General features: G+C 33.9%; 2 protein-coding genes and 1 pseudogene across 2 annotated transcripts; all 3 read left to right on the top strand.

The window, feature by feature from the left end:
• The first annotated feature begins 5,622 nt into the window (after nucleotides 1–5,622).
• Nucleotides 5,623–14,590, top strand: LOC132052339 (DNA mismatch repair protein MSH2). The gene is made up of 13 exons (XM_059443830.1): nucleotides 5,623–5,736; nucleotides 5,931–5,980; nucleotides 6,084–6,116; nucleotides 7,185–8,258; nucleotides 8,481–9,035; nucleotides 9,123–9,233; nucleotides 9,322–9,411; nucleotides 9,496–9,567; nucleotides 9,859–9,969; nucleotides 10,390–10,516; nucleotides 12,070–12,266; nucleotides 13,465–13,614; nucleotides 14,194–14,590. The coding sequence occupies exons 1-13, from the start codon at nucleotides 5,688–5,690 to the stop codon at nucleotides 14,404–14,406; spliced, it is 2,832 nt and encodes a 943-aa protein (XP_059299813.1). The 5' UTR covers nucleotides 5,623–5,687; the 3' UTR covers nucleotides 14,407–14,590.
• A 633-nt stretch (nucleotides 14,591–15,223) lies between these two features.
• On the top strand, nucleotides 15,224–17,339 carry LOC132052338 (transcription factor SRM1-like; annotated as a pseudogene).
• Nucleotides 17,340–20,666: 3,327 nt separating this feature from the next.
• On the top strand, nucleotides 20,667–23,283 carry LOC132052337 (protein ASPARTIC PROTEASE IN GUARD CELL 1-like). The gene is made up of 2 exons (XM_059443829.1): nucleotides 20,667–21,644; nucleotides 22,574–23,283. The coding sequence occupies exons 1-2, from the start codon at nucleotides 20,703–20,705 to the stop codon at nucleotides 23,084–23,086; spliced, it is 1,455 nt and encodes a 484-aa protein (XP_059299812.1). The 5' UTR covers nucleotides 20,667–20,702; the 3' UTR covers nucleotides 23,087–23,283.
• Nucleotides 23,284–23,489: the final 206 nt, after the last annotated feature.

Genomic DNA, 23,489 nt, shown 5'->3' with positions numbered 1-23,489 from the left:
TTTCATATTTTAATCTTTCTAGAAAGAGTAGTATTTGTCCAGAATCATTATTGCAGAATTATTTTGTTAATAATGACAAGTTTGGAACTTTTTATATCAGTTACTTACGGCAAATCCTCTTGAATCCTCATCAAGCTGTTAAGGTATGTGAGTTCAACCTACTTCTAAAATTTATTTTTGTATTTTCATATTTTTATTAATCTTTCTGGAAGGAGTTGTGTTTGTCCAGTTTCATTATCGCATAATCTTTTTCATATTAATAGGTGAGATGAAATTGTTAAGTTTCAATTATTGAAAGAGATCGATTATGATCATTTTTTTTTATAATTAATTCTCTTAAATACTTGTCAAGCCATCAAGCTAAAGTACGTGAGTTTTTCTATTTTGACAGCATAAAATAATCAGAAGCTATGTTTCTCCCTTTGATGCGATTTGGTTATTCTCTACCACTTTTTTTTTTTTTTTTTTTTTTTTTTTGGAATTTCAATGGCTAAATCTTATCTTTGGCTAAAATTTTGTCAATAATTATTAAGTGGCGATGTATAAATGTCAATGTCAATACTAATTTTAACAAAATATTATAGGCTACTTGCTTATTAATTCATGCAAAAAGTCGGACCACTATAAAATATCTAAAATTAGCCAAAAAGTTCCGCGAACCAACTATCTATATGACATACTCTTTATTCATAAAATCTCAATCTTTTCAAATAGCTTCAGAAATAAAATCCGTGTAGAGAAAAGAAACGGATGCTTTGTTACATGAAATTCAATTTAGAAATCTAGAGCAGAAACAACAAACATGTAACTAATTAATATAATTATTTATCATTTATGGTTCGGATAATATCTAATCATCTTTAATTTAGATACTAGGTGACTACATACAAGTAGTTTATCATTTTAATGTATATTTGACAAAAATTGACGTGGATTATATGTGCAAGCTAGGACTCGCATAATATAAAAACACAAATGTTAAATCGCTAAATGTTGAACGACCAAAATATTTGTTAAATGTGACAACCGATCTTAAGAGGCCACAACTTGTAAAATATAATGAGTTTAACACTAGAAGTCTTAAGATTGAACCCATAGAATTTAATTTTTGAATCCGCCTCTGATCCAAACGGTATATGGTAATTTTACAAAGGGAGTTTATTCTTAATATACAATAACGAAACAATCTTCAAGTATCATTCTTTTTGCTAAATTTTATGTTATTTCGTTTAACCTCGAGAATTGCTAAAAATTCCGACACGTTTTGTGTGGTTTCCTTTAACTTTGAGTGGTTTCCTTTAAGTTCCTAAATATTAGGAGCTTTTTTATTAATTTAAATAAGGAAGGATTCAATAAGTTAAATTTTAATTGATTGATAATAATTAGATGACAATTATATGCTTTGAAAAATTTATTTTTCAAGGATAAAAAAGACGAACGACATTTCGCTAACATGTTTGGTGTAACAAATTAAAATGTCACAGTAGGAATAACAGCGTATGAAGAAGGATATGTTAATGCAAGGGTATCTAATTCTATTGTGAAATAATTTTAAGATAAAATTAAGTAATAACAATGCTTAAAAGTATTATGATTAATCTAAACAATCAAAGAATTTAGACCAAAAACATAAATATTTAAATATAAAAAATAAAGGTTCATTCCTTGAATGTTTAAAAGTAAAATAAATTTACGCAAAATTACGTGTTTAAAACAAAGAGAAGGAAAATCTGGATGTGTATTACGCACGGTTCAATAACAAAGTCAATGTAATAATATAATTTTATCATTTAAATGAATGTTATATATTTTAATGTCCATTGCTATTTATATAATTTTTTCTTTTTTCATAGAATTTTTAATTTATTGACACGTGCAACGCATGTACACTAAACTAGTGTGTGTGTATATATATATATATATATAAGCAGGACATAGGTCCGCTGACGTGGCACTCTCCTAGACCATAAACTTTATTTATCTTTATTCTCAATTTTTCGCTTTTATTTTGTATTTTAATTGAATTAATTAATTAGTAAAAAATAATTTTATATGTCTGTTCGGGAATAGTTGTGCACAGGTTTTCAAAGGTTGTGCCTTCTCCGTTTAATTTTACTTTTCTCTCTCCCGAATAGTTATGAATTAATCTCCATTAGTTCCTATTCACACGTTCCTTTCTCCTTCTCCATTTAATGTCATTATACTTGGCTACTTTCATATTCATTAATTTACATTGTCCATTACTTCAATTTCATATTTATCCATTTTAATTGTCTATTACTTCCAATATTGAAGATTTCATTTGGTCTATCACGCTGCCATTTCCCTTGGCATTTACTCATATCTCAATACAAAGTTTTTTGCTCTTTAGTTAACCTAATTATTAGTTTGTGTGTTGATTTTTAACAGTACTCTGGCTTTCCATCCATGGATATGGTTATGTGTTTTCTTTAAACATCCTCTGGTGTGTATATGGTGTCATTCAATTATTTTCTTTTTTTATATATAGTAATGAGAAGAGGAACTAATCAAGGAAGAGAAAATGATTTTTTATTATTTCATGATTTTGCAGAACTATGAGAATTTTGCAAAAAATATTAGATGAGTAAAAATGGAGATTTGACTGGTAGCGAGAGGAGAGTAGGTGTAGTAGAGAACCTTTTTCTAAAAGCTGAGATATGCGTTTTTTGCTGTAAAGGGATTGAATATTGTATTATTAGGCTCATGTCTATGATCATAAGTTATTTTTATTATTATCGTGTTATTTCATGAAAATGTTGTTTACTTTTTAGTTCATGCATTATATAGTCGTTACAGTAATCATTCTTATGGCAAGTCGTTAAGTGTAACTTTTCTGGTGGATATATACTTCTATAGCCTATATTGAGAAATTAATTATAATGTGACTACTGTGCATTTAATCGCTTCAATTGCCATGGTTAGATCAAGGTGCGTGCAATAGAGTGATAATGGTGGGTTTTATAAAGAAAATACCAAAGAAACTTTGTCAAAGTATTTTCCTATCATTTTTAGCGGACTCTTTTTTATTTCGATAAATATGTTTGGCTAATAATCTTAAAATCACTTGAAAAAAGTTTATTTTTTCGACGCAATAAAATCTCTATAAAGGTATTATTTTTAGACGACCCATTTTTTATTTTAAGCTTTGATCTGAACCTTATTATTTAGTAATAACACAAAACTTTTATTATTATGTGTAGAATTAGGAAAAAGAAAAGGTTTAACTTATTTGATATTACTATTTGCTAGATTTTTTTATCTGAAAAGGAAAAAAGATGTTAGTTATTACCGTCCAGTCTTGAGTTGCATACACAAAAGCAGATTTGCAATGTGGTGATTGACACATTATATATGGTTCCTTAATAGAATGACTCTAATTTGTTCCGTATTTTATATTTAGTATATTTTGATTTTTTTTCTTGGATATTAATCATGTTTATGAAAGATATGTGCATAAGGCGTGATGATGCTTATCCACGTAATTCGCAGAGTTGAATCATATATCTAAAGACATACACTACCATATATAGCATCTATCATTTCTTTTGAAGTTTTGGGGGTTTTCATCTCCCCCCCCCCCTCTTAAACCAACTCAAAAGTCATTTTTATTTGAACTACTAAAATGACAACTCAGAGATTGTACCACAACAGTACCTCGCACTTGGTTTAAGATTCACACAGTACAATCTAAACTCTTTATATTTAGATTGTATGCGTTGATCGCTATATTTCACCATACAAAGAGTTTCTATTTGATGCTTTAATAGATATTTGAATAATAAGGTAACGGTGTCACATGCATGGGATTCAATTACATGCGTAAGATTTACAAATTGATATTTCAACGTGTTTATATCGAGACAAAAGAGTAGTGACTCGAGAGTTAAAAGAAAGTTCAAGGAATGTGATACAATGTGGAATATACATTAGTTATAATTCTGAAAAAAAGACTTGACACTGTTTTATGACCTTAAGAAGTTTGTTGTGCATAATCTGAGTGAGATTGCTTGATATTTATGAATAATTTTAATTAGGAATAGTAGGTAAATGATTGTTACATGTTTGCTCCGTGAGGAATCCACCATCGTATGCCTACAAAAGTAATGCTTTAATCCCTTTTTTTTTTTTTTTTTAGTATTAATTTGCTCTCTTATCTTTTAACTAATACAAAAAGACCATTTCATCAATTTGTTGAAGGCGTATAGTTTATGCTGCGAAGTTAAATAGTCCATACTTTTAATGTATACAAATATGTGTCAAGGACAATTTTTTTAGAGAGCATATAGAACATAAAAATAATAAAAAAAAAACTAATAAAAGAATAATACAAGTACATCATTCATTAGAGGTACTTGAGTATGTGACCGTGATATTTTTTATTTTTGATATTTTTTATTTTTTATTTTAAGGCGGAATATTTTCAATATTTTTAATTTTTATGAGAATCTACATTTAATATTAATTTTAAGTTGGAAAATTCTCAAACATTTCCTATTTTTATAAAGAATCTGCCTTTTTTGTTTTAATATTTGAATATGGAAAAGGATTAGTCGCAAGTTCAAGCGGGAAAATTCGCTAATATATAATTAATTACGATGTGGCTTTGCTGATTGGAAGAAAGCCAATAAAATCAGGTGAATATTCCATGATCACTAAATAATTCTACAAAAAAACGAGTGTATTACTATTCCTAAAATCATTATTTCCCTGAAAATTGAAAGATATTCGAATAATCACCGTTTTCAAATTCAACTCAAATTCCATCCAAATGCACGTAAGACTTTGGCTGGTATCCTATTTGAACATCGCTATATAATTTATACTTAAAATTTAAAACTTTTTGTACATCTATTTGCTTCGGAACAATTTCATACATGCAGTTTATGAAATTTCATATGGCTGAAGTTCAGACAAAATTGATGTACTTCAGTCATATGTGCATGGTCTTCGACAAAAATGACTGAAATTTTAGATAAAAAATGACTGAATTCAGTTGCACATGGCTGAAGTTCAAGCAAAAATAATTAAACTTTAGCCTTATGTGCCTGAAATTCATCCATACACAACTTCAGAGTTTATTCTGAAGTTGGCCTCTGTCAAGCCTAATTTCAAACACCACGAAATTGCATGGTTTGTTCTTCATATCAACTGGTCTTTAATTTTTGTTATTCAAAATCGAACTTATTTCTAGCGGGGCATAAATTATTTAAGAGCACGGGACATAACTTATGAAATATTATAATGTGAAAATAAAAACTTAGCCCGCAAAAAAGTTATTTATTATGAGAGACATAATTAAAGACTAGCGAAAAATAGAGACAAAGGTGCAAATGACCCTAAACACTGCATAGAAGTTGTTCAAAAGTGGACAAAACATGCAATTTCTTAAGCGATATGACTTAAACGGTGGTCTTGAAATCGGATATGTGTGCACTTCGTCCCAAATGTACACTACAGCCCAGGCGAAAAGGGAAGTCCAGTCCAACCTAGCTCTGGCCTCGATAGAATATTGGCCCACAATACCATAGGCCCATATATACTCCTAGCACAAGAATCAAGAATGTCAAAGGAATATAAGATACTCGCCATTATATTTCCCGCCAATCCATATCCCCTATCTCCCCATTACAGTGTGTAGTCCTTTGTCCAAAAAAAAAAAAAAAGAAATGGATGAAAAGTTTGAGGAACAAGGCAAGCTTCCTGAGCTTAAACTTGGTAAAACCCCTAATCCATTAAATTTTCTATTATATTCTCAGAATTCTTTCTCTACCTCTTTAACTTTTTATATTTTTTTTTCTCATCATAATAGTAAATGGATATTGAGGATACATATTAGCGGCACAACTGATTTGGGATTTAGTTTTGTTCGATTAATTGATATTTGTTAATTGTGAATGGTTTCCTTTTAGATGCTAGGCAAGCTCAAGGGTTTCTCTCATTCTTCAAAACCCTACCCAAGGTAAGCTATTCATTAAAAAAACTTATTCTATTCAAATAGTATGCTCACCCACACTTATAGTGAAAAATATTAAGAGGGTTCGCTTAATTTTATTTTGTTGCAGGACCCTAGGGCAGTTCGTCTCTTCGATCGTCGGGTGAGCATTCTCTTCACATCTGTGCTTGTCCTCTTTTTTTTTTTACTCCCTCTGTCCATTTTACTTGTCCAGTATACTAAAAATACATGTTGTCTTTTACTTGTTCAGTTTTGAAAAATCAAGTGATAACTTACCATTTCATAGCTATTTTACCCTTATCATTAATTATCAGGTTGGAAACTTAAAGGAATTGTTGATGACTGCACAACTTTTAAAGTATGTTTGATTGATTTCAATTATTTAGATGATTTATAATAATTAGGGGTGATATAGTAAAAATGACATTTTAATTATTGCTCCATACGGGGTGTGCCAAGTCAAACATGGAGATGTAAAAATGGACGGAGGGAGTATTTTTTTTTTTTTTTGTAATAACTGTGGTATCCGCACCAACTTGCACGTCCAAGGTTTGGGTTATTTTGCGCACCAAGATTTAGGTAGATGATATGAAATGCCTAGCTCTTTTTTTGGCTCTGTGGGGATTCTAACCCTGGTCTCTCGTGGTCTTTGTTCCAACTTTATTGACCTCGGGAACGCAATCTTGGGGGCCTTTGCACTTGCCATTATTATTTGTCTTCGCAGCTACATTTATGGATAGTTATTTTCTTTTCTTTTAAGTGCTATTTGAGATTCTTGAATGAATGACTACATTCTTTTATGCTTGTCATACTACGTCTTTTGTTTCAGCTTGTAGTTCTGTCTGAAATAGGTAGGTCTCAGTTTTTTCTCTGAAGTCCATTAATTGATAGTTATTTCCTTTTTATTTTGTTTGTCATGCTGCCTTTAAGGTGGTGCAGCAGAGCCAGACGTTTTGTCTTTCCTGCACCTATATTTATTGTTGGCTGGTCGAATAGCCTGTTGAAACTTCTTTCTGTCTCTGTGTCTTATTTTTTGTCTGGTTATTGGGTGCTATTAGTTTGAAATCTGCTCCCTGAAGTCTGAAAGTTCATGTATTTGTGATCAATTGGTCCTTCATGGTTTGACCAGAAACCCTTTTTTGTTCTGGTACCAGCGTGCATTTCTTCTTTTGTATAGTATTAAATGTATCCTCTTTTCCTTTCGTTTTAGGACTATTATACTGCTCATGGAGATGATGCAACTTTCATTGCAAAGACATATTACCATACAACAACTGCTTTACGACAGTTGGGTAATGGAGTTGGTGCTCTTTCCAGTGTTAGTGTGAGTAGAAATATGTTTGAAACAATAGCTCGTGACATTCTTTTGGAGAGAATGGATCGTACTCTTGAACTGTATGAGGGCAGTGGTTCAAATTGGAGACTGGTCAAAAGTGGAACCCCAGGAAATTTTGGAAGTTTTGAGGATATTCTGTTTGCTAATAATGAAATGCAAGATTCTCCGGCGATTGTTGCTCTTGCGCCAAACTTCAATCAGAATGGATGTACAGTTGGGTTAGGCTATGTTGATATTACTAAGAGAGTCTTTGGTTTAGCAGAGTTTCTAGATGATAGCCACTTCACCAATTTGGAGTCTGCTTTGGTTGCTCTTGGTTGCAGAGAATGTCTTGTACCATCAGAGACTGGGAAATCCAGTGAATGCAGACCTCTATATGATGCAATATCGAGATGTGGCGTGATGGTAACTGAAAGAAAGAAAACTGAATTTAAAGGGAGGGATTTGGTACAGGATCTTGGTAGGCTCGTCAAGGGTTCAGTAGAACCGGTTCGTGATTTGATCTCTGGTTTTGAATGTGCAGCAGGTGCTTTGGGGTGCATACTTTCCTATGCAGAACTACTTGCGGATGAGAGCAATTATGGAAACTACACAGTCAAACAATACAACCTCAATAGCTACATGAGATTAGATTCTGCTGCTATGAGAGCACTGAATGTCATGGAGAGCAAATCAGATGCTAATAAAAATTTCAGCTTGTTCGGTCTCATGAATAGAACCTGTACTGCTGGAATGGGTAAAAGGTTATTGCACATGTGGCTGAAACAGCCTTTACTAGATGTAGATGAGATTAACTGTAGACTGGATTTAGTTCAAGCATTTGTGGAGGATGCCGCACTTCGCCAAGATTTGAGGCAGCATCTGAAAAGAATTTCAGATATTGAGCGGCTGACACGCAATCTTGAGAGGAAAAGAGCCAGTTTACTGCACGTTGTAAAACTCTATCAGGTTCTTTTTCTTTTCTCCTTTGCCCGTTCTCCCTCTCTTGTTAGCTTTGACTCCGTAGATTTCAATCAGCTATACATTACAACAACAACAACAAACCCAGTGAAACCCCACAAAGTGGGAAATCAGCTATACATTAAGAAGTACAAATGACTTTAATCCCCTCTTTTCTCAGCTAAATAATGCACGGGTCCTGGCTTAACTTTTTCTTTTCTTCATGTGCAGTCAGGCATCAGAATACCATTTATCAAAAGTGTTTTGGAACGTTATGATGGGCAATTTGCAACACTTATCAGGGAAAGGTATATTGATCCTCTTGAGAAATGGAGTGATGATAATCACCTGAATAAGTTCATTGCTCTTGTGGAAACTGCTGTTGACCTTGATCAACTTGAGAATGGAGAATACATGATTTCTTCTGCATATGACCCAAGTTTATCTGCTCTGAAGGATGAGCAAGAGACATTGGAGGGACAGATTCATAATTTGCACAAACAAACTGCCAATGATCTTGATCTACCTGTTGATAAGTCTCTTAAACTAGATAAAGGAACACAATTTGGACATGTCTTCAGAATTACCAAGAAAGAAGAACCAAAAGTCAGGAAGCAACTAAATTCTCACTACATTGTTCTTGAAACACGTAAGGATGGGGTAAAGTTCACCAATACAAAACTAAAAAAACTAGGAGATCGGTACCAGAAGGTCATAGAAGAGTATAAGAGCTGTCAGAAAGAACTGGTAGCTCGGGTAGTTCAAACAGTAGCGAGTTTCTCTGAGGTATGTATATTATTTGATATATTTTAGTTGAGCCTCCTCTTCTTTCCCAGCCCATTTGTTTGGGTTTACCAAGTGTTGGCTTTCCAGGTGTTTGAAGGTCTAGCTGGTTCACTTTCTGAGTTGGATGTGCTACTGAGTTTTGCGGATTTGGCTTCCAGTTGCCCAACTGCCTACGCAAGACCAAATATCAGCCCACCAGTAGGGACATTTTTTCTCCTGTGTAAGATGATACTGATGCCATGTTAAGTAAATGATATACAGCTAATTTGGTGATGTTGCCATATAGGATACGGGAGATATTATACTTGAAGGGTGTAGGCATCCTTGTGTGGAAGCTCAAGACTGGGTTAACTTCATCCCTAATGACTGTAGACTAGTATGTATACTATAGTGTTGAAATATTCTAGTCTCCAATATTTTATCTGGAGGGGCTTATAACCTACCTCTTTGGTCTTCCCAGATTAGGGGAGAGAGTTGGTTTCAGATTATCACGGGCCCTAACATGGGTGGAAAGTCGACGTACATTCGGCAGGTGTGAGTTCAGTATTTTGCTGAAAGTTATTTTACCTTATTTACAGTCTCACCAGGTATGTGAAGGACAAGCTGTCCATCAAATAAATGCAACTAAGAATTGCTTTTTGGCTATTCCTGCTTGTGAGGCTGATCCTATATATTCAGTTATTCACAGAATTCATAATCAGTTGCTTGAAGATCTGATTTTATTTGCATTCCAGTATTTTCCTGTAATCATGCATTATTCCTATATTAAAACTGTCTCTCTAAAAAAGAAAATCTGAATTGTTTTGCAAATTTGCACTAACAGGTTGGTGTGAATGTCCTGATGGCCCAAGTTGGCTCCTTTGTTCCGTGTGACAATGCTACCATTTCTATTCGTGATTGCATTTTTGCTCGTGTTGGCGCTGGAGATTGCCAGGTGAGACAACATGTCCTTGTTGAATATCTAGAATTTAAGTATCTAATTGCTCAATAAGGTGCCTGTCGATACATAACATGCTAGCCCTTCATATTTTTTGGGGTTCATCCAATTAGTTTGGCATTGAAGCATGATTGATTGATCCAGCCTATAAATAACTACATGCTGATGTCGTAAAAGTCCATCCCCTTTTACTTCTGTAAGTGTCTCATTTTCCAATACATAGTTAATCTACATGTCAAATTAGCTTGAATAAGTTTCATCTAACTGGGCTTATTCATCGTGTGCTAGAAATTAGTTTTCATCTAATCTGCCATTTGCCCCAAATAAATTGTTTGTTTATTTATTAGTTCTGTTGGTTTCCTTAATAATTAAAGGAACTAAGAGGCTTGTGTTTCTCCTTCCTCCTCATTGAATCAGCTGAGGGGAGTTTCTACTTTTATGCAAGAGATGCTTGAGACCGCATCTATCTTGAAAGGAGCTACTGATAGATCATTGATTATAATTGATGAGTTGGGCCGTGGGACATCGACTTATGATGGCTTTGGTAAGTTTCTGATTTGTGAATTTATATAAACATCTTTTTCTTAAAATTTCAATCCTCGGATTGCTCGACTTGGTTTGCTCTCTTGTATCGCATCATTACATAATATAGATGTGCAGGACCCGTCATGTAATCCATTTGAAGCTTCTGCTGATACTTGAGTTAATTTAATTGGTATGAGATTTTTTGTTTATGGGATTTTTTGTTCAAACATTCTTTTCCACACAGGAAAGAAAACACTTGCAGAGTAAAAACCGTTGTATGTGCCATCGCCTTATATGTTTTCTGGTAAATATTCTTGTCACGGAGTAATGGTTATTACTCATGATATTTTTCGATAAATATATAATTTGGTGATTGGATGAAGTTTAAAGCGCGTTATACTAAAATGTGATTTTGGGCTATCTAATGCATGTTAGCAAAGGCAATGCAGGCAAACATTTGAAATAGTAGGATTACATTGGAGAGACTACTTAAGGAAAATTTGACATTTACTGATTGCTGTTAACAGAGTATACATGAAAGTAACTGCCAATTGTCATAAGCTCTGCAAAGACTATGCTCTGCTCTTTATTGTCTTGCAAACATCTAAGATAAGTAGGAAACAAACTCCTACGGAGTCAAGTGCTCAGAGTTTCACCTTATTCTAGTATATATGTTTCTGTAAGGTGTGTTTTTTAAGGGCTCAAAGACTTGATAATGCAAAAAAAAAAAAAAAAAAAAAAAAAAAAATGAAAGCACGAGGTAGTGAGCAGAATGAAGACCTCACATGATCACCTTTATTTTTTGTCTTTGGGCTTCATGTCATTCTGTTTTTCTTCATATACAATTGATTTCGGTCTCTGGTTTTGCAAGCGAGTTTCACTCTGGAAGTGGGTTCATACCTTTGTTTCCCATGTGCCTCGGAATGAACCATTCCATGCTACCTTTCACATAAGTCTGCCTTTTTTATTAGATATAAGATTACCCTTCTATCATTGAAAATAAAATAGGATGATTTATTTCGGTTGGCATGCTTATTGTATTATGTCATGGTGTATGAATTAACTATTGTACTCTCTACTAGCAACTAGATCAATGAAATTAGTGATAAAGCATGATGATTATTTTGTTGCCTATTCTTCCATCACCTAGGCCTACACAGGCTTGTAAAAGCAAGATTTAACTCAGCGTCATGGCAAACTACTTGAGTGTAATGAAGGCAAAATGGGCTAGTCAAATGTTCAAGTGGCGAAAAAAGTGTTGACCCTAAGCCTTTCAATCATTTTACTATGGAGCAGTTAGTGCTCTTCCATTTTTTACACTGTAGGAGATTTAGGGTTTCAAATATTATACAATCAACTTGGAACCATACTAATCTAAACCCCTCCTAGTTTGCATCCTAAATATTTGCAGGCACTGGAAAGAATGATATGTCTTTTTTTCACCTTTGGGGTTCTCTTTTTGAGCGTGAACCTTGCTGAACTAGAGTTATTTCTTTGGCAACTTTGTTATGTCATCTGGTTGTTTTTCCACTGCTTCATAACCGTTTTCGTGTATTTTACTCACATTATCAGGTTTAGCTTGGGCTATTTGTGAGCACATTGTTGGAGAAATTAAAGCACCAACATTGTTTGCCACTCACTTTCATGAGCTGACTGCATTGGCCAGTGGGAATGCAAGCAATGGGCATAAGCAAATTGCTGGTGTAGCAAATTTTCATGTCAGTGCACACATTGACTCTTCTAGTCGCAAGCTAACTATGCTTTACAAGGTATGTTTATCTTCCTCTCTTTCTGGCTACTTCTGACTCGTTCTCGTTATCTGCCAGTAATTTTAAAGTGCTATGAGTAGTTTATTTCCTAATTTACTTGTAAAAACAGTTTCTTTCCTGTTAACTTGTAACAGCCAGGTTTGAGAAAGTTTGATCTTTATTTAGGATGATATTAATACTCCCTCCGGATAAAAAAAAAGTGTCCACTTATTAAATCAAGAAACAATTAACCTTATCTTTCCAGATTTGCCCCTATTAAGTGTGACGTGATCAAATCCCAATGCCTATTTAATTAGGGGTAGTTTAGTCAATTTACATATTTTTTCTTGGAGTGAGTAGTTTCTTAAGGGGTGTGCAAATGGCTAAGTGGACTCTTTTTTTTATCTGGAGGGAGTATATAATAAGAGAACTTTTATACCACTCACACAAGTGGAGTGGCAGCTTATATGGATATCAGAAAGATTGATCTTACATGCACTCATGTACTTGGACTGATACAACCAAGTACATTGCTATGATATGAACCTTTCTGTGCTTGGATACTTTCCAGATAAACAGAGCAAGAATGAAGAGAATACATATACTAGTTGACAGGATGCTTCAGCTTATAGAAATTCAGATTTAACTAGGATAGATATGGCAGTCAGGCAGTGTGGTTGACACTGATATCTGATGGTTTAGGGATGATTGTTTCTGTCAATACTGGCAGAATCAGGTGACTTTGTATTAGGGAGCAGTATAATGCTTTTATTTTGGCATCATCTACCTGTATGCTCGTAATTAGGTATCATGAATCAACACACACAAACTATATCAATAATATTAAGTGCAGATATTATTGATCAGAAAAATGATAAAAAGAACAGTTGTGACATTTTATTAACATGTGATCTGACAATGCTGCTTAAAAGCTCACTGAATTCAGCTTATGGTGATCAGTGCGCACTTCCCGTTAAGTGCTTAGTTAGTATATTTCAGTATCCTATATATGTCAGAATCTGTTTTATGAGTTTGGGCTTCACATGCAATCTGAAGTTTATTTTGGCGAGCGCACCAAACAATCAAAACATCACTTGAATAAGTTGATTTCACAAGTTTTAAAATTGTTGAACTTTGTAAACAGAGACTGAAAAACTAGTTTCTTCTGCTTTTTAGAACGTGAGCAGTTGCTCAGCATCTAACCATTGTACCTTTCCAGGTTCAACCAGGTGCTTGTGATCAAAGTTTTGGCATTCACGTTGCAGAGTTTGCCAATTTTCCACAAAGTGTTGTGGCCCTGGCCAGAGAAAAGGCATCTGAATTGGAGGATTTCTCTCCTAATGCCATGATTCCAAATGACTGTAAAGAGGTATTTTCCTTTGGTTACTTTCCTATGCTCATCATAAGTATCATTAAAAATTCTGCTTCCTTCCATTTTAAATTTAGGGTCATGTTTGGCAGTTGGCACCCCGTCTGGAGGCATTCTTAAATCTCGTTATTTTAAAATCATATGCAAGATTACTAAATGAGTCTAGCTATAGGCTGTAATGTAAAAGTGGACATTTTGTTATTTAAGTGTTGGGTAATCTTAATCATTCAAATATTATTTAATACTTATGAATGGTCAATGGTGTCATATGGTAAACTTTTTTGACACCTTGATCTGGTCCGTTGCTTATTGCTTTCTGGGTGTGTATTAGGGTGCACTTAGCAATTGCATGCTCTACTGCCTTCTTAGAAACCGATATAGTGGCGAAGTCACATGTAATTGAAGCAGCCATTGCTACTCTGTTTTCCCCTTGTCTTAACCCCGCTGCTTGTTGACTTCCCCGCCTATTCTTTGAGGGAGGGGACATGTAGAACTTTTTAGCTCAAATACCATCCTAGAGTACTACCCTCCAAACTTTTAGTTACCGTGGATATATAAATGATTTTGTTATTCTTCCAGGCAGCTTCAAAACGGAAGAGAGAATTTGACCCCAATGACGTGTCTAGAGGTACTGCCCGAGCTCGTCAATTCTTACAGGATTTCACTCAGCTGCCACTGGATAAGATGGATCTAAAGCAGGCCTTGCAACAGTTGAGCAAAATGAAGACCAACCTGGAGAAGGATGCAGTTGACAGCCAGTGGCTCCAGCAGTTCTTTAGTTCTTCAGATTAGAACTATCTTCTACTCTGTGAAGCTTGGGGTGGGAGAATGACACTGGTGGTTTTTTGTGGATATAACTTAGGCCAAATTTTGAAGTTTCATTCAAATCCTTACCCCGAACATGATCCTCTGTAATTATTTTTTGTATGCATCCTGTGCTTATATTAAAAGTTATGTTATGGTCATCTAGCGGACTGACACTGGTAGTAGTCTATTGAATTGTTCCTCTGCAACGACAAAACGACACAAAAGCTTCCTTTATGTACTACACTGTTAAAATAATGTGTGTATCGGTCTGTTGAATTAGCTTGGTTTAAAGAAATTATTATCAAATTATACCTTCAACAAATTTCATCCCTTTTTGGGTCCTTGTCCTTTATTTCCTAGAGGGTGGTGTCAATGTAATCTGCCAATGTTGTTAGCTTAACGTAATTCTTTTGGATTAGCCTCTTACCAAAGGGATGATGATGAAATTACGAGAAAATGAGAACTAAAAGCCAAATGCCTTGTGATTTCTTTTCCCCCATACTAGGTGCAAGTTAATTTGAGAAAATCCTACATCATAAGACACCTAGTACGACTTTAAGTTCTTTGAAACAGTTACCAGAGTCATATAAATGAGTTTTAATGTCGAAATGTCCGTAGTAGTAGCATGAATTATAGCAGCAGTTGGAGAAGTACTAGTCCTACAAACACGACAGCCCATTTGTATATTGAAATCCCATTCATATATTGCACTCTTTCTTCTCTCTAATACCTTTCTTATCCCTTTGCGGCTTTGCATGTATGCTAGCTTTTTTCTTTGCTCCTAAATCTACAAAAAAAATACATGTCAGCCCCAACTTCAGTAGTATGGAGCAAAGAGGAAGAAAGAGCCTTTGAGAATGCCATTGCCATTCACTCTATCGATGACTCCAAAGAGCAATGGGAAAATATTGCTTTCATGGTCCCAAGTAAAACCACTGAAGAGCTGAAGAGACATTACCAATTGTTAGTGGATGATGTAACCGCCATTGAATATGGGTATGTTCCAATTCCCAATTACACTGTAGGCCATGGCTATTCTAGAGTTTCTGGTTGGCAGTCGAATGGAAATGGGCTTGGAGGCACAGTCCAGTACCAAGAGAGACGAAAAGGGATACCATGGACTGAGGAAGAGCACAGGTAACCAGTAGAGTAGATTTAGGGGATTAAAAATCACTCAGCATTAATTTATACAACATTTGGTTGAGATTTACTTCTCACATAAAATCCAGCAGTATATTATACAATATTTGAGGTTATTATTTGTGTTTTCCTCAAAATATGCGGGGTAGTATCTGAAGTAAAAATATAGGTAATACATGAATAAAAATGTCAAAGTGGTAAGAAATATTTTAATTTATCCTTTGTATAGTTAATATATCAAACTATTTAAAGTAATCTCCACAGTATACAATCGTACACTAATCACGCATTATACGATCCTCGTATTTTTAATACCGGCATTATAATTTTTGGCCCAGCATAACTTGTCTCTAACCAAAAGACTCCTTAAGGTATATGCATAACCAATGAAGTATGTGTTTGTTATGAATGAGAGATATTTTTCAATTTTCTAATTTTTAGTTTTTATCGAGGTAACTAATTCATAAGTGTCTTCCGCACTGACGGTCTCTTCCCACTTCTCAACACACCGCTCACCCAGAGGCGGCTTCAGGATTTGAAGTTTGTGGGATTCTGAAGAACAGTATCTGTCATTCTTTGATTGTTCTCAATTCAAATTTCTTATATATTTAAAGTATTTCACATTATAAATACGAGCCGGATAAAAGTTGTTTCGCGAACCCACACTCAATGGTGTGGATCCCCCCTGCGCTCACCCCTCCTCGCACCTTGCCACTATATCTGAGTGCTAGTGCGTACAAGTTACTCATACTTAATTCCAAGCCAAAAAGTGAGTAACTTCAGTTGTTTTGGTGAACTAGCTGACTAGCTCTCATCAAACCACTTCTTGTTGGATTTTTCTTTTCCCCTCTAAATCGAGTCACGATTTTATTATTATTGGGTGCAAAAAGCAATTTGAAGGAGGGGATAACCCAGCTTTTCTTTGTACAAAAAAGAGAGAAACTGCTTAGCAGGTTTGCCAATTTAAGAATTGCATTTGCGTATCTCATCTAACAAAAAAGCAAAAAATTGTGACAAAAAAGAAGAGAGTTCAAGTTAGTCCAAAAACCAACAAGCTTGATTTTCTCTTCTTAACTTGGAAAAAGGGTAATTGCCATCTATCCATGCTGAGAAGGCCTTTAATATGTTTTGGCAGAGTCCTGTTGAGAAGAGTATCTATGTGCATTTCGTCAAAATTATGACTTAAGGAGGTCATTTTTGTAACTTGATTTGCCTCCCTAAAGCAGTGTCTGATGAAGATACCATGACTGTCCTTCAAATATCTAATTTCTTTAACAACATCTTCAATCCTCCATGGGGTAGACCATGTAGCATTGTTGAATTTACCTGCTGAAAGTGTAAGGGAAAGGAAAATTACTCTATTGACCTAACTTTTACACTGTAGGTTATTCTTGCTTGGTTTAAAAACGTACGGAAAAGGAGATTGGAGAAGCATTTCAAGGAACTTTGTGATATCGAGGACGCCATCCCAAGTGGCTAGCCATGCCCAAAAGTACTTTTAACCGTTTGAACTCCAACAATAGCGGTAGAAGAAGATCCAGCATCCATGACATTACTATTTAAATTAGTGGAGATCTATTGTGAAAATGTTTTTTGGACTTCACATAAAATTAAAAAGCATCTTGAAGTTAAAGGCTCATGGTTTTTACGTTAAAATTTAGCTTTTCTTTTTTAATCCAAACTCAGGCTTGACACGCCTACTACTTTTAGCTCATATGTTCTTAATCTAAAAGAATCGAGTCTTTGTATTGCTAGCCTCAAGAATGTTTGCGATCCAATCACATCTGTCACATGATGTGATTCACATCTAACTCTAGCAAAATAGACCAATATCAGATAAGACAGCTTATGATTAGTGAAGTGTTATTTAAATACTCCTAAGATATTTAAGAGAGAGAGAGAATATTTTGACAAATATTCTTATGACTGGCGCTATTAAATAATATCTCTTCAAGGAGTGTATGCAAAAACCTTGTAAGACAGATAATATAAGAACCTTATAAGACAGATAATATGTCAGAATCTTATAGCACAGATATACGTAATAAAAGTAATACTTCCTTAGTCTCATTCTAACTGTTGCTTTAGCTTAAAAAATTTGCCACAAAATAAGTGTCACTTTAAAAAAGCAAGACCAAAGTTGACAATTGTTTCCGATCCTTTAATGTTGCTCAATTCTAAAAAATAGCTAGTAAGTAGTGGTAATATAGTAACGTAAACCTTGAACTTATGGTTTTTCTTAATGGACATGAAAACAGCTAAAACGATAATTAAAATGGAACGGGTCCCTAACTGCTTGTCTATTCGATATAAACCCAACTATGCCTGCACTTCTCGAGAACACTCAAAGTTTTAGCTTTCTGCTTATCTACTGGAACGGTCAACTGAGCTCTTCTCATAATTAACCAAAATAAGTGCAATGTAGTTGCAGAAGGCACACATTTAGCATGCTGAAAGCCACAAGTACACATATATGCAATATGATATGTATGGCCAATTTGGGTCAAATACTATGCACTTGGTAAGCAAATTCCAAAGTCTTGATTATCAATTTGTCTGTATAGAAGCATATGGAGTAGTAAGTACTCGAGATGGTATCTTCAATTTAATGTCAGAAATTTTTTAAAATCCTCTTTTCTCCTTTCTTGTTTGCACAAAAATTTAAGCATATGGAAAGTAAACTCTGATACTTGGAACAGAACCTCTCTGAAAACAATTATAGAGAGGACATAAATTGGACTGGTAGTTGAATAAATGGATAAGCATTGAACACACACAAACAAACAAGAAAACAGAGAAAAAAGAAAGTCATTTTTCTACTGTTATTTAAGTATATGTTGCACCTGGAACCATTAGTATTTAAGTGCAGCTCAAATCTACTTTATTGCTCTAACTACCCACCAATACCATATATAGGCTGGTAATTAATTCGCAGACTAACCAAACAAATATATCTGTCTGAATTCTTACAAGTTTGATTGGTGGGTCAAATGTGTGTGTGTGTGTTTTAAAACTTTTTCTCCTTTTTATATTGAACTACATCCTACTATTAATGAGTAAATCAATAACTAAAGCTGGTCTGCTTGGACACCACTCACCTTAAAACAACGAGCAAATACAGGGGAGGAAAACAAAAGATCCTTTCTTGAACTCAAGAAATACCCTTTGTGAATGAAAAGATAGTGGACGAGAAAGAAGATAGGAAAAGCCAAAGGAGAAGAAAAGATTATGTGACAAAAAAATCTGGATTATATAATAACTCGATTAAATCTTACAACTACTAAGGAGTACATAGTAAAAGAAAATGTCTGATTGAAATAGAAATGTCCGCGACTTAAACACAAAATAAGGTCATTAATACACCTTGTTGAAAATTAGGTAGGAAATTAACAGATCATCTTGTTCTTGTGATGGATGTTTAAGAGCGTTGATTGAGCCAAGACCAAAAAAACATCCAAAAACATTGAAGAAAATACTCGTCATGTGAATTAATTCTACAACTTCTTATGTTTCACTTTGTCTGTAATAGTTTGAAGTTCGACTTACCACAAATTTTAATAAAGAAATGGTGATTTTTGAAATTTATGATCTTAAATATGTCATAACATTTGTGTGAATATTTTTTTTTTGAAATTTATGATCTTAAAACATGTCATACGTTTATGTGGCTATAAAAAAATTTATTAAAAAAATATATGAATGTATCATTCTTTTTATAATATATTAATAAAAAAATAATATCAAACAATGTAGAACGGAGGGAGTACTAAAACATATAGTAGTAACCAGAAAGAACTTAAGTTCTGCTCGATGATGGACATATTGGTACCAAAAAAAAAGAAAGCTTGCGTCAAAGCTAATAATGAAAATTTATTTTCTCATTCGGTTCCTTTATCCAAATAATAAAGAATGAACAAAGATGAAGACCAGAATGTTAATTCTTCCCTAATATTAGAGCTGATGATTACCGATAGAATTATTACTAGCTTTAAGAGAGTATTCATCATTTCTCCCTTACAAACAAATGTTAATAATATACTCTTATCTGCATTTAGTCTTAATTAATCTAATTAGTATTTTCACACCAATATGGATAAAAAAATTTACATAGATGAATAATTACTGGTAACTCCCTCCGTTTTCTTTTACTTGTACAATATATTAAAAATAAATTTCTATTTTATTTGTCCGTTTTAGCAGATTGAGAGAAATTAATTTTCTTTTCAATTTTACCCAAACATAAAGTAATCATTGACCAAACTAAAATACTAGTAGTCAATTTTAGATCTCGAAGGTAGTGTAATGCTAATTACACCTTCATCTCATTTTATATGAATGTGTTACTGCTTGGGAAGTGAAACAACTACAATTGAAACTTTTTTAAACATTTTGAATCATTAGCTATGTTGACTTGAACTCCTTCCGTTCACTTTTACTAGTCCTCTATTGATTTGACATTCATCTTAAGAAATTATTTATTGCGAGTTTATTTTACAAAAATTACCTATATTAACTATGCTTTAGAAACTTATGTTTGATTAGCAGTACGTTACGTAATTAATAATTAATGATAAAGGTAATATCAGAAGAAAATAATAAATCCATCTTGATTTGCTAAAATGAATAACTAAAAAGAAAAATCTATTTTTTGTACAGGGGTTAGTAAAAAGGAACAGTGGTAATAGTACTTTTTGTGCAGTTTATTTTTTTTTTAAAAAAAATTTAAAGAATCTATATCTAAATTTATGGTTAAAATTAAGTATTTTGACCATCGTACTCCAAAGCTCTCACATAAATATAAAATGAGATAAATACTTAGCCGCATCATATCTTTTACATAAAATCAATTTAAACTTATCATGATAAAATAATTTAATAAAGTAAAAAAAGGCATTAATTGACCAATAATTAAGTGATATAGCAGTGTAGGTATACCAACATTTATTAAAGTAGATAAAACATTTACCGATGAGTGCTATACTGCTATGTATGAAAGCTTTTTTCCCTCCATTAATGCATTGTTTGTTATTCAAACCTTATATTACAAGCTTGACGTTAGCTCCTTCCATTTCTCTTTGCTACCTCCTATTTATATCCCACTCCCACCTTCACTTCTTCCATTCATCATTTCTCTTTACACAATGGCAACCTCATCATTCTCCAATTTCTTCTTCTCCTTCTTTATTCTCATCATCATCTCTTTTTCTTTCCTTCCTTCTTCTCTCTCTCGTTCACTAATTCCTTCACTTGGACACTCACAAACCTTCAACGTTGCAAAATCCATTCAAAGCACCCTTCAAGTCCTCTCTCAAAACTCCAAATCTCTCCAACAACAAAAAACAACAAAACAACAACAAACCCTTTATCCTTCATCTCCTTCAACATTCTCTGTATTAATATACCCTCGTTCTTCACTTATAAAACCCCAACACAATAACTACACATCTCTCACTCTCTCAAGACTCGCTCGTGACTTTGCCCGAGTTTCCTCACTAACCAAACCGGGTCGAACCATGATCCGACCCCAAGAAATTCAAACCCCGATTACATCTGGAATAAGTCAAGGAAGTGGCGAATATTTCGCTAAGCTAGGTGTAGGGCAACCTGCTAAAGAATTCTACATGGCTATAGACACTGGAAGTGATATCAACTGGCTACAATGTGAACCTTGCTCCGAATGTTACCAACAAACCGACCCGATTTTCAACCCGTCCGAATCCTCAACATACAACCGGGTCACATGTGACTCATCCGAATGCTCAGCACTTGATGTCTCGGATTGTTCCACGTCCGACACGTGTCTGTATCAGGTCTCGTATGGAGATGGGTCGTTTACTGCTGGAGAATTAGCTACTGAAAGGGTGTCGTTTGGGAATTCTGGTTCGATTAATAATGTTGCTATAGGTTGTGGACATGATAATGAAGGGTTGTTTATTGGTTCAGCTGGATTGATGGGTCTTGGTGGTGGTTCGTTATCTCTTCCATCTCAAATTAATGCAACGTCGTTTTCGTACTGCCTTGTGGACAAGAATTCTGATTCTGCGTCCACGTTGGAGTTCAATTCTGCTGGACCTAGTGACGCGGTAATGAAAAGAAAAAGATTTTAAGGACCTCTTTTTCCACATATACCAAAAAAAAAATTCATTTTTTTTTTTTTTTGAAATTTTAGAGTTGGAGTTGTGTTTGGCCATAATTTTTTAAATTATAGTTTTTGGTGAAATGTAGTTGCAAAAAGGTGAAAAAATTTTGAAAAATAATTTTTTTGAGTTTTTGGTATTTCGAAATACAACTTCAAGTTGTATTTAATTTTCATTACTAAAACATTTGATTCGGAAAAAAGTGAAAAAAATTTCCGGAATAAAGTGAATAATTCTTATAGCCAAACGGGGGCCAAAACTAGATTATTTTGAAAAGTATTTTCTACCGAGTGATAAACACTTTGTGCTTGACCATTTAGTTTAAAAAATACATTCGAGCACCAATTATTATTTGACCAAATTTTTAAAAGTGTTAATAAGTGAATTTTCTCAAAAGTAGTTTTTCAAAAAAGTTATTTTGGGGAAAAAACTACTTTTAGCCTATTTGGCCAAGGCTTTAGGAGGCCAAAACTGCTTATTCTAAAAAATTTGATGTATTTAGTCAAGTTTTTGGGAGAAAATAAGTTTTTTTGGTGAGTAGCAAAAATTATTTTTCAGAAGCTAAAAAAATAGTTTTTCCCCAAGAATACTTTTTAAAGTTTGTCAAACACTAATTACTGCTCAAAAATGATTTTTAAAATAATCGGTACTGTTTCTCACCAAAAGTACTTCTGTAAAAAGATCTTTATAAAATAAACTGATTTAAGAAGTTTGGTCAAGCACTCTCAAAATAAGAAAATCTATTCTTATATAAATTTGACTATAACATATTCCTATATAAATTTGCTATAAATCCTAATTAGACAGGAATTAAAATATCAAATACTAACGAATTCTAATTTCCTACAACTTTGATTTTTTTTTTTTTTCAACAGGTACTTGCACCATTGCTACGTAACTCAAAGAGGAACACTTTTTTCTACGTGGGTCTGGAAGGAATCAGTGTTGGCGGCGAGATGTTACCAATTCCAGCAAACATTTTCCAGGTAGACGAAACTGGACACGGAGGAATCATCGTTGATTCAGGAACAACAGTAACTCGTTTACAAACCACCGTTTACAATTCTTTACGTGACACATTCGTAAAATACGCTCAGGATAAATTGCCGTCAACTGATGGATTTATGTTATTTGATACTTGCTTTGATTTATCGTCGATGAAAACAGCGAATGTTCCGACAGTAGCGTTTCATTTTTCAGGTGATAAAAAGTTGTCATTGCACGCGAAGAATACACTTGTTCCGATAGACTCGGAGGGGAAGTTCTGTTTAGCGTTTGCTCCTACGGATGGATCACTAGCGATTATTGGGAATTCACAACAGCAGGGGACAAGGGTTAGTTATGATTTGACTAATAACCTTGTTGGATTTAGTCCTGATAAATGTTAGTTTGTATTTTGAAGGATTATAGTGGAGATGAAATTTATAGTGGCATTAGCTGCATTAAATTAAAAAAGACTTTATATAGAAAAGAACAGATCCAATAAAATATTGGTATGCTATAATGAATTTATTTACTATAATGGTTATTTTTCGTTTATATAGAGTAGTAGGAGTAATTATTATCATCTGAATGGTGTGATGAACTTCAACGCTTAGGAAAATGTATATTACATGTAAGACTTCTATAACTTCTCCTAATGAATGTAAGAATTTAGGGTAAAATAGTCACTCCGACTAATGAATTTTTCTTAAGAGATGTGTAAAAAAAGAGAATTAAACGGATAATTTGAGATAGAGAGAGTATATGTATGGCTGATTGACAGTAATTGTTAGCCAAGATAGGCGAAGG

Source organism: Lycium ferocissimum, chromosome 4 (assembly GCF_029784015.1).
Source record: "Lycium ferocissimum isolate CSIRO_LF1 chromosome 4, AGI_CSIRO_Lferr_CH_V1, whole genome shotgun sequence".
Taxonomy (NCBI): Eukaryota; Viridiplantae; Streptophyta; class Magnoliopsida; order Solanales; family Solanaceae; genus Lycium; species Lycium ferocissimum.
This window is presented reverse-complemented; position numbering and strand designations above follow the sequence as displayed.

What these genes read in the sequence shown, in the direction of transcription:
- LOC132052339 (XM_059443830.1), top strand. Translation starts at nt 5,688, where the DNA reads ATGGATGAAAAGTTTGAGGAACAAGGCAAGCTTCCTGAGCTTAAACTT. An exon ending in ACGTTGTAAAACTCTATCAG is followed by an intron (nt 8,259 to 8,480) that starts GTTCTTTTTCTT and finishes CTTCATGTGCAG; the next exon opens with TCAGGCATCAGAATACCATT. An exon ending in CAGTAGCGAGTTTCTCTGAG is followed by an intron (nt 9,036 to 9,122) that starts GTATGTATATTA and finishes TTGGCTTTCCAG; the next exon opens with GTGTTTGAAGGTCTAGCTGG.
- LOC132052337 (XM_059443829.1), top strand. Translation starts at nt 20,703, where the DNA reads ATGGCAACCTCATCATTCTCCAATTTCTTCTTCTCCTTCTTTATTCTC. An exon ending in CTGCTGGACCTAGTGACGCG is followed by an intron (nt 21,645 to 22,573) that starts GTAATGAAAAGA and finishes TTTTTTCAACAG; the next exon opens with GTACTTGCACCATTGCTACG.